Raw genomic sequence first — 10,151 nt, 5'->3', positions numbered from 1 at the left:
CTAGCTTTAATTGGGCTAGGAAAGGAGGGTGGGAAAATGGGCTAAGATAAGAAATATATTTAGGAAAAACTTGAAGCAGCCTCATGAAATGATTAAGAACATTCACTTAAGATTCAGGTGGCCCTGGGTTCAAATTCTGGTTTGTCTCATATTACTCATATGAACTGGAGCAGTTAAATGTCTACTCCAATGGATACTATCTACCTCCTACGGAGTCAGCACAGTGAGGCGATTAGAGCATGGGTCCTAGTGCTGCGTGCCTGGGTTCCAATTTGGACTTGTCATTTAGTATCTGTAAGGCCTTGAGCCAGTTACTTCACCACACGATGTCTCAGCTTCTCTAGCTATAAAGTGGGGGTGATGTGAAATGGTGGCCTTTCTTATTTGAGTTTCCTGAGGACCTGGATCAAACTAAAGCACGAAAATGATTCCTCATCTCTACTGAAGACCGAAAAACACTAGGTCGCCCAATTTTGACACTTTATATCATCTTTGTATTTATAATTAAATGTGTTCAATTATAGGAAACAAAGTATTTGTTTTATTCCCTCCTCAGAGTTTTATTTAATTAAAAAAAAAAAAAAAAAAGGAGGGAGCCAGAGAGAGCTTAGAATTGGGCAGGGAAGTCCAGGAGGTATGAGCAGGCTGTGGAGCTCAGGTGGTGGGAAGGAAGGGACAGGAGTTTAAGTTCCTCCTTCCATTTGTCAAACTCGGTGCAAAATTTTGTTAAATGAAACACTGGAGACATTAAGAATCAATATGATGAGACATGGAGGATGTGTTTGATGAAGAGTTCGAAGTCTGGAGGAAGTCACGATTGGTATGTCAGGTTTTGAAAGAAGCTCTCTTGGTCAAGCACTCCCATTAAGTAACTGTACTCACTTGCCTGCTCAATTTTAGATCATCTGTAAAAGACTGATATGCAAAGAAAAAATTACTATGATGAACCCTTAAGAGGAACTAAAGAATGGCTCAACCAGGCTTGCATAATTATAACAAAATGAATTCTACTGTCATGTAGAACTAAAAAGAACCAATGAAATTTTTAAAATCTGCTTTGTTCACTCAAAAAGAATAAATTGCTCAAGGAAACAATTAAGAATGTGAAGAAAAAGCCTACAGAGTAAGAAAATCTTTGCCAGTTACTCCTTTGATAAAAGATTACTATCCAGAATATATAAAGAACTCAAAAACCACCAAAAAAAAAAAAAACCCCATAAATAACCCAGTCAACAAATGGGCAATAGAACTAAACAGAAACTTCTTAAAAGAAGCAGCACAAATGACTGTACATGGTGGTGCACGCCAACATATACAGCAGCTTGGGAGGTTGAGGCAGGGGGGTTACAAGTTCAAAGCCAGACTGGGCAACTTAGTGAGACCCTGTCCCAAAATAAAAAGGAAAAGGGCCAAGGATGTGGCTCAGAGTTTAAGTGCCCCTGGATTCAATCCCTGCTATCAAAAACAACAAAAAACAAAAACAAGACAAAAACAAAAAATGGCCAACATATGAAAAAATGTTCAATATCTCTAGTGATCACAAAACACACATCAAAACTAAGATTTCATCATACTCCAGTCAGAATGGCAGTGATCACGAATACAAACAATACATATATATGGTGAGGATGTGGGGGAAAAGGTACACTTGTACATTGTTGGTGGGACTGAAAATTTGTATAAACATTCTAGAAAGCAATATGGAGATTCCTCAAAAAACTAGGGATGGAAGCACCATATAACCCAGCTATTCCACTCTTGGGTATTTTCCCAAAAGATCTAAAATTAGCATACTACAGCAATACAGCCACCTCAATATTTATAGCAGCACTATTCATAATAGCTGAATTATGGAATATAACCAGATGCTCATCAACAGATTAAGAAATTGTGGTATATATACACAGAGTTCTACTCATCCATAAAAAATGAAATTATGGCATTTGTCAGTAAATAGATGGAAGTGTAGAATATCATGCTAAGTGAAATCAGGTTGACTGTTTCCTCTCACATGTGGAAGCTAGAGTAAAATAAAGGAAAGGAGGAGGGAAGAATAGGATATCAAAGAGCTTCCATCAGTAGAGTAGGAGGAGATCGAGAGGCAGAGTGGAGGAATGGGACAGGGGAGGCAATGCAGAATGAATTCTTAAAAAAATCATATGACTATGTAAGTATACCACAGGGAACTGCACCTTTAAGTAAAAAGAACCAATCAAATATAAATAAATGGATGAGTGAAAGGAATTCTAGCAGAGAAGAGGAAAGAGAATGGGGGAGGGGAAGGAGGACGGAAAATGGTGTGTGGGGGGCACATATTTCCTGCATATGATTTTATCAGGATGAACCCAACTATTATGTACAACTATAAAGCTCTAATAAAAAAATTAAATGCTCATAATTAAGAAAAATGCTTGCTCATGTTTATTGAAGGATGTCAGATTAACAAGAAACATTAAAGAATTTGATACCAGAGACTGGTATTTCGTCTATGCAAAAGACGTGAATGAAAACTTTGTCAAGACCAATGTATAAAAAAATACATCTGTATGATTTTTAGTTTTTCCTGAATATTCTGGAATTTTAAGCCTGGGTATATTTCAATGTTATTAGTTTATTTTGAGAAAATAAGTATTACAAAGGAACTCTGTAAAAGTAGAGGAAGGATCTCAATCTCCTCAAAATGATTTTATTTGTGTGTGTGTGTATGTGTATATGTGTGTGTGTGTGTATGTGTATATGTGTGTGTGTGTATGTGTGTATGTGTGTGTATATGTGTGTGTGTATGTGTGTGTATATGTGTGTGTATGTGTGTGTGTGTATGTGTGTGTATGTGTGTGTGAATGTGTGTGTAGGGGGTACTAGGCGGATCAAACCCAGGGCCTTACATATGCCAGGCAAGAATTCAAATTGGGTTTTAGAGGATATCTACTCTGTGGAGCCCTCTGAGTGTTAGGATGAAGCTGTATTGGGTTTATATGCAACCTTGAGTCTCATGGAAATCTTTTTCTTAGGGTAAAATGATTAAAACACATTCCACAATTTTCATCTTAATTCAAATTCATATTTGAAGTTTAAATTCTCATTCCCATACTTCCTAGGACAGATTACCATTAAACAAGGTACATTATCAAAAGAATCTTATGGGATTTATTACTAAATAATTATTTTCAAAGAACCTTTCCTCCCTAAATGAGATTGCAAAGTATGGGTGTGAAGAGGCTTGAGTTGACCCACATCAGCTTCTGCAGTTTATTTTTACATCGAGTCTTAATGCTCGTTTGTACAGGGAAATTGTTTTTCTTAGAAAAGTTTTAATAAAGAACAAAACTGAAATCCAGAGCAAGGATAAGCAGGGAATGCAGGTGTTCTGAGGGGGGATGTTGACATCAGCCGATCTTCTTCATCGCTGGAGCTTGAGTTGAAAACAATTTTTTTCTGTGAAGTAAAAACAAACCCAAAAAGTCATGCTTAGAGAAACACACCAGAAATGATGGCTTTTCCCTGGAGATATCAAATAAGGAATATCATACATACTACTTTCTAATTTAGTTTACTGAACTCCTGGGATGAGTTAGCTCTACTCTATGTAGATGTAGCAAAAAGCAAGTATTTGTCTTAGTAACTCATAAATTTAAAATTATCCCCTTTTGACTGCCTAGCAAAGGGAAATCTTTCAGTACAAATTGGAATCTAAAACCCCTTGGTATGTGTGACTTACTTTGGTAAATATTTTATTAATTTCTTGATCCATGAGGTTTGAGGGTTCACACACACAGTTGTCTTATTCTTCAACCTGACTCTAGGGGGGAAATTAGCAAAAATAAAAATAAGACAGTGTTACATTTTAGTCAATCTTGCATTTTTAATAGCGAAGGGTTGGGTATGAAAATAATTATTCCTAGGTGAGGTGACATCAAAGCTGGGTTGTTTTGGATCTAAACAGGTATTTGTGACATGAGATCTGAGGAATAAGAAACAACCATTTGTAGACCAATAAGTGAGAGCTTGTGGAGCTGAATCCAAGTTGACAAAATCTCATGTGTCAGAGGTCAGTGTTTTGCTGATAACCTTTACTTGAGTTGAAGAAGGACCAAATAGACTCTAAGGTTGACTCACTACTAAAGTGATATCACAATATCTTTAAAATGTGCTTGTTCAATGAATGGGAGAGAACAATAAAGGCTATAGAAAATACTCAAGACCTTTTATCAGGAAAAAAAAGTTAATGAAATTTAAGGTAGGTGAGGTTAAAGAGCTGATTGCTCTGAGTGATATTTTGTGGAACCACCAGCTAACGAGGCTTTACTTGCTCTAAGGAATTAAGCAACAACAAAAGCAGTGAGAACAGTTAATGGATCACATTATCAAATACTATACTCAGAATGCGTCACATGCTATGCTTAGCAGGTAACATGGATTATTTCAATTTATCTGACAAAAGCATTATGTTAGAGGAATTATTTTCTTACCTGATAAGAAATCTGAGGCTTAAAGAATTCAAATAATCTCATCCAAGATTGCACAGCAAATACGTGTTTGAACAAAACTCAAAGGAAGTTTATCTGATTTTCAGATTCTACACTTCAGGTCATGTTCATGGAAAGCAGTGTTTAAATAGTTATCAAGTGCTAGACATAGAGCTAAAGGTTTTGCATGCAATGGAAAAATGATATCTCCCAGGTGATAGAAAACTGGGAGATGTGACTCTACTGGTGTGATTTAAAAAAAAAAAAACAACCATAATTTTTGATGTGTCCATTGTCTTAGCTATAAATTATTATATAGCAAGGATCCATCCATCTAACTTTGAAACTCCACTGCTGTAGGTGAATCTTAGGGAAGTCAGAAGACATGGAATAGATGGGTTCTCAGGCAGCATCTTCCAATTTGGTTTCTGAGTTCATGATGGAAAAATAAGATTTCTAATCATCTTGTATTTGCACCTCTAGCTGGTAGGAGTTTCTCATAATTTGCAACTTTTATTTCTATATCTGGTTAAAATTCAGAAATTCAGATTTTCTTGAAGACAGGAAAATTTTTGTCATTTCAAAACTATTGACCTTAAAGCAGAGAAAATTAGGGTGCCTTACTTCCTCTGGTTGAGAGGTGAGAGACTTGAGTCATGCCAATTGACATACAATAAAAAGAAAGGAGTTCTACTTTTCTATGCAGACTGAGGAACTGCTCTAAACACATTATAGCTAGACTTCACATCTTTGAGCTTGAGGACAATAATTTTGGTTTAATTAGACTTTAAGGAAAGCATGATTTTTTAAAAATTATTGTTTTACTGTTTCCATGTGCTATAGCCGGACTGCGGCAGAATAACCGGGGGTTGACGAACAACTTGTGTACATTGATACAGCAGGAGTGGGAGCCGTTTATTGTAGGACCACAGAGGTATGTATACATTCCACACAGCTTATCTTAGTTAACATAAACTAGATACAGCAGTCAACCAATCAGGAATCTCCACACTTAATGGCTCGCTGGCGTTACTTCACAAACCACTCCCTCTGGCAAAATGCCAGGCACCATACTGACTTGTTTACAGACCCTAACATCCATGGGAAGAGCTACCAATAAAAAAAAAAAAAAAAATCAGGCAAGCCCCGAGAATGATCTTATCTCTATTGCATACTTCAAGGTTCTGTGAAGACACCTTGGATGGGGGAGATGTGGGTGTGGTCCTGATCCTTCCCTTTCTAATGGTGTGCCTCATGCAGGCAGTTAAGCTTGCTAAGCCTCTGTTTCTGTATCTGTATCTATAAAGGAATTGACAGCAATAGACGTGCCTGAATGCAGTAGTTGAAGGAATAAAATAGAGTATAAAACACTTAGTTCAAGGGCTGCGACCAGTACCTAAATATTTCCAAATTTTATTATTTCAGAATTTTTAGCAACACTCAAGTAAATCTCTTTTAGGGTTCTAGTTGTATAGTAATATTTGATCTGATTTTCATTAGGAGAAAGGAATCATACATATTTTTTCCCTTGCAACTTACATGATTTGTTCGATTGGGCAACCATTCCCAGGAGGTATAATTTGAAGCCGACTAATTTGTCTTACATGGATAAAGTCTGAGGTCCCTTGAACACAGCTACACTTCAAGTTTGTGTTATAGGCTTCCAGAACACCTGTAAACACAGAATCAGCTATTTAAATTCCTTTGACACTTAATGTATACCTAGAACTTTATTACCAATTTTTCATATTGTGCAGTTGAGGATTTAAAAATTTCAAGCCAGTGCTTCCAGCCAAATATGCCTTAGTTTGTATATTTCTGTTTGTTTGAAAATACTCAAATCAAGACATTTTCCACCAAAACCATAAAATAAGATTAGCTTTGAAAACACACAACACTTAATTTGTGGTATTAGTATACTAGTACTCAGGTGATCCTCCATTTAATAGAATTTGAGAACTGCCACTATAGGGACATACAACTGAGTTATAATTAATGCTATATAAAAGTCAACTGATTTTCACTCCCAACATATAAAAACAAAGAACATGACCTAGTTATAACATGTTATTGCTTCTGCAAATTCATATACAAAGTTTTTCCTCTTATACTCTCCACACCCTCTGCCTGTTGAGATGCGAATAATAAAAAATAATAATAAAAATCCAAGACTTTTCATTCAACAACAAAAGTTATTAGTACTCCATATATTTATAAGTAAATCATGCATTTTAGTGAAAACTAAACTTTTTCAAAAAATAATTTATCAAATTCTCTTAACCCAGAGTGCCTACCACTACACTAAACATGCATTTATAAATAAAAGGGCCAAATTTTTCAGGCATTTACAAGTTAGTAGAGGAAACAAGTGCATAAAACCCATGCAAGGTGGTTGTATACCTAAGCTCTCTACTGCATCCTGGGGAAAGAGCACTTAAGTCACAGGTAACTTTGCAAGGATTAATGGGAAAGTTTCCTGGAGGCGGCGAGAAATGAGATTTTTGAAGCATGAAAATAAAATGTGAAACAACAAAAATGGGGGAAAACCCACCCCTCTGTATTTTAAGAATAAAAATGTGTTCACTAAACCTGATCGGTGTTTCTTTCTGCATATGCATCCATTCCTTCAGTGCTATAAAAACTCGCCACTTCAACTAGATATCTATTCACAGAGAAATAGCGGCCCCAGTTAGATTTGGAACTCTCCCTGATGTATTTACAATGGCTGATGTCAGACCTAACCATATGTTATGGACTTGAAACATTTCAAAGTAGGAGACCAGATAATGCCAGTAACATTTAGACCCTATAAAGGGCCTGGTGAGAGGGGTTAGCGTTGAGAGGCAGAAAAAAGAAGAGAGATGTGAAAAGAATTGATAGCAGGAGCTTATCTGAAAAAGGCCAGGACTATACAAACCTAATATAAGTTACATGAACATTGGACTCCAGTCAATATCTCTTCCTTCTTTAAATAAAAATCTCAACCAGTTTCTAAGAGTAAAATCCTAAAGCACTTTAATAAATCTAGAAGCAACTGAGCAGTTTTCCCCTTTAATCAGATGTCTTCTCAGTTTTTAGTTGAAAAAAGAAAAAAATAAAGATTGAAATGGCTGAAGACCATTTCTGTTCAAAGCACAGTGAAAACATAAGTGAAAGTTCTCACCATGGACTGGAGAGAGGCTGCTGCTGACCAGGAGCATGAGAAGCAGAGCTGCTGAGATGAGCCTCATCCTGCCTGGAGGTGGAGTTCAGACTTCAGCTGTGTTTCCAAGCTGTGGGTTTACAGCATAGAGCTACTATTTATTTATACCAGTAGGGACCCTCCCACTGCCTTTTCTCCAGTAGGTCAGCTGCATCATCAGTTTTCAAAACCCCCAAATATTGCTGAGCTTGCTTTTAAAGGAAAAAAAAAATTCTTCTTGTAAACTTTATGAATTTGCTTCAGAACCCTCTTAGTCTAATAAAATATTTCCAGAAAATGTAGACTAAACATGTCAGGGATGCTGCAGAGTTTTGAGGGTGGGCAGAGAGGAAAAAGATAGCAGTTTGAAGGCTCCAAGGTATGCTCTTTGGGATCCTTATTGGTGGTTGTAGCTTTGATCCTGCAATTGCTCCTCTCAGTGAAGGGTCAGTCAAGTTTCTTGAGGCCTTTAAGTACAAAACTTCGTAACATTAGGAACTCAGTTGATCATTTTGTTTTATCCCAGGCACCTGCAAGGGAGCCTAGTTCTTGGTGGGTACTTAATAAATATTTGTACATGTAACGAAAGCCTCCTTATATACAGATTCCTATGCTGATTATGTTAGATTTTTTTTTTCTGCCAAACTTTCCCGGCCCTTCATGTTACTCTCAGATATGATTATTTATATAATGTGACCATCATGGAAATCTTGAAAGGGCACAAAATATGTCTGCCCCCCTTGGTGTGCCTGTGTCTTGATGAAGGGAGGGAGACAAGGGCTTAAGGAAAAACATCTTTCTGGCTGTAGTGGGCAAGTTATCTGAAAATAATTTGTGTTAGAACTACATCAGGTAGAACTTGAGGGCATTATATTAAGTAAAATAAGCAAAACTCAGTCAAGGGGAATATTTTTTTTTTCTTTTTCCTCTATCTTCCAATGTGAGAGAAAAGAGTATGGTAAAATCTCAAAAATAAGAGGGAGACCAATAGAGTAGAGGAATGTAAACAGGGGAGGGAGGAGGGCCAGGGAAAGGGGAAATACTGTGAAATTAAATTGACCAAGTTATGTTATGTGCAGGAATAGAGGTATCACAAGAATCCCATTATTGTGTATAATTATAATGCACCAACAAAAAATAACTTATTAGGTGTTGATCCTTGCATTACAGACTGTTTTTCAGCCTAAGCAACTTGTAAAGTTTCGTTTTGATCCCACCACATGGTTCATGGAGGCAAACATCTCACAGCCTTAACTCATTTGCTAGAGGTTCTCCGATTTAAAAAAAGAGAAAATTTCTAAATTGGTTTTAATTAAAATAGGGCCACCAGGCCAAAGAACTAATTCCAGAGAAATCCTAAGATATGATTTTTAAGTCCCTTTAATGTCCAGAATTCTGGATTTAGCTTATGCTAACTAAAGAAGTCTTATTCTTTGGTGGCACTTATGTTTTCCCTATGTTTTAAACAGAAATGGTCTTCAGCCACTTCAAACTTTTTTTCCCCCCTTTTATCATTAAACACTGAGGGGACATCTGACTAGATGCTTCTAGATAGACAATGGCCATTCTGGTCAAGACACCACTGAACTTCCCTGGGAATGGATAAGTATGGATGTATCATACCAGCCCCATTGGAGCTCTGAAAAAAATCAGGTTTGGTTTTCTGGTGTGATTTCCTGAACAATTTGGTTTTGCTAGTCAATTATCATAGAGAATGTTTAGCAACCTAGATATTCTGTATGTATGGGGTGGCATGTGTAATGCCACACAGCCTTCATACAAGGAGCAGTTCTGCAGTTGACCTGAATGACTACAGTGACATGGAATTTAGTCTTGACGCAGCCATTGTTTGGTGGTTCTAGTCATCAGAAAGTTCCTCCTTATGTGAAAGCTGCTTCTCCAGTAGTTCTGTCATTTTGTCCTAATTCAACCTTTTATTGCCACATGGAATGATTCTAAATGCTCTTTAGAGCACTCCAAATATTTGGAATCAGGGTGTGTCAGTGGGTTCTCTGTGAAATAGATGCCCAGATGGACTGTGGAGTAAAAGAAGTTTATTCAGAATAATTCCCGAGATGATAAAAGAGGGGAGACGGTGGGAGGAGGCAGAATTAGGCAGTGAGAGGCTTCAGACTAACACTGATCTGACGAATTCTATGACAACTCACCAGAGCTCCAGAGGAAAGACCATCCATTATAGGTGCCCCATAATGGCAGAAGTGTCCAGACCCTGCTACACTTGCCATGCTTGGTCACTGCTTAGCCTCTTCAGAAACATCATGGTCTCTGATAGGGAGCCGACTCAGGTCCTAAGGAGGCTAACAACAGAGGCTGTCCATTAAATGCATTCTTTGCAATTGCCTGTGTGGTATTTAAGGGAGATCTGAGCAGTGCACCTCTCTAGCTGTCAACCTCTGGTTTCTAACCCTGTATAAGAGCAAAAAGTATGCAGTCAAAGATTTTGGACAGGTCACTTATTTTTCTATCCCTCATATTTATCAATT

The 10,151-nt window shown here is 37.2% G+C and overlaps 1 protein-coding gene across 1 annotated transcript; it reads right to left on the bottom strand.

Moving 5' to 3' along the window:
- Positions 1–2,398: 2,398 nt before the first annotated feature.
- On the bottom strand, positions 2,399–7,761 carry Cxcl13 (C-X-C motif chemokine ligand 13). The gene is made up of 4 exons (XM_046459146.2): positions 7,630–7,761; positions 6,006–6,138; positions 3,719–3,799; positions 2,399–3,435 (listed from the first exon to the last, which is right to left on the bottom strand). Exons 1-4 carry the CDS (start codon positions 7,694–7,696, stop codon positions 3,387–3,389), a joined length of 330 nt encoding a protein of 109 aa, XP_046315102.1. The 5' UTR covers positions 7,697–7,761; the 3' UTR covers positions 2,399–3,386.
- Between the last annotated feature and the right edge of the window lie 2,390 nt (positions 7,762–10,151).

This window comes from Marmota monax, unplaced genomic scaffold (assembly GCF_021218885.2).
Source record: "Marmota monax isolate L192 unplaced genomic scaffold, Marmota_monax_Labrador192_F-V1.1 WCK01_AAM20220418_F8-fsc00112, whole genome shotgun sequence".
NCBI lineage: Eukaryota > Metazoa > Chordata > Mammalia > Rodentia > Sciuridae > Marmota > Marmota monax.
Note: the sequence above shows the minus strand (reverse complement) of the source record. Positions and strands in the feature narration are given on the sequence as shown.

Coding starts and splice junctions, on each gene's coding strand:
- Cxcl13 (XM_046459146.2), bottom strand. CDS start 7,696: ATGAGGCTCATCTCAGCAGCTCTGCTTCTCATGCTCCTGGTCAGCAGC. Junction 6,139..7,629: donor CAGCCTCTCTCCAGTCCATG/GTGAGAACTTTC, acceptor CTGTGTTTACAG/GTGTTCTGGAAGCCTATAAC. Junction 3,436..3,718: donor TTAATAAAATATTTACCAAA/GTAAGTCACACA, acceptor TTTACTTCACAG/AAAAAAATTGTTTTCAACTC.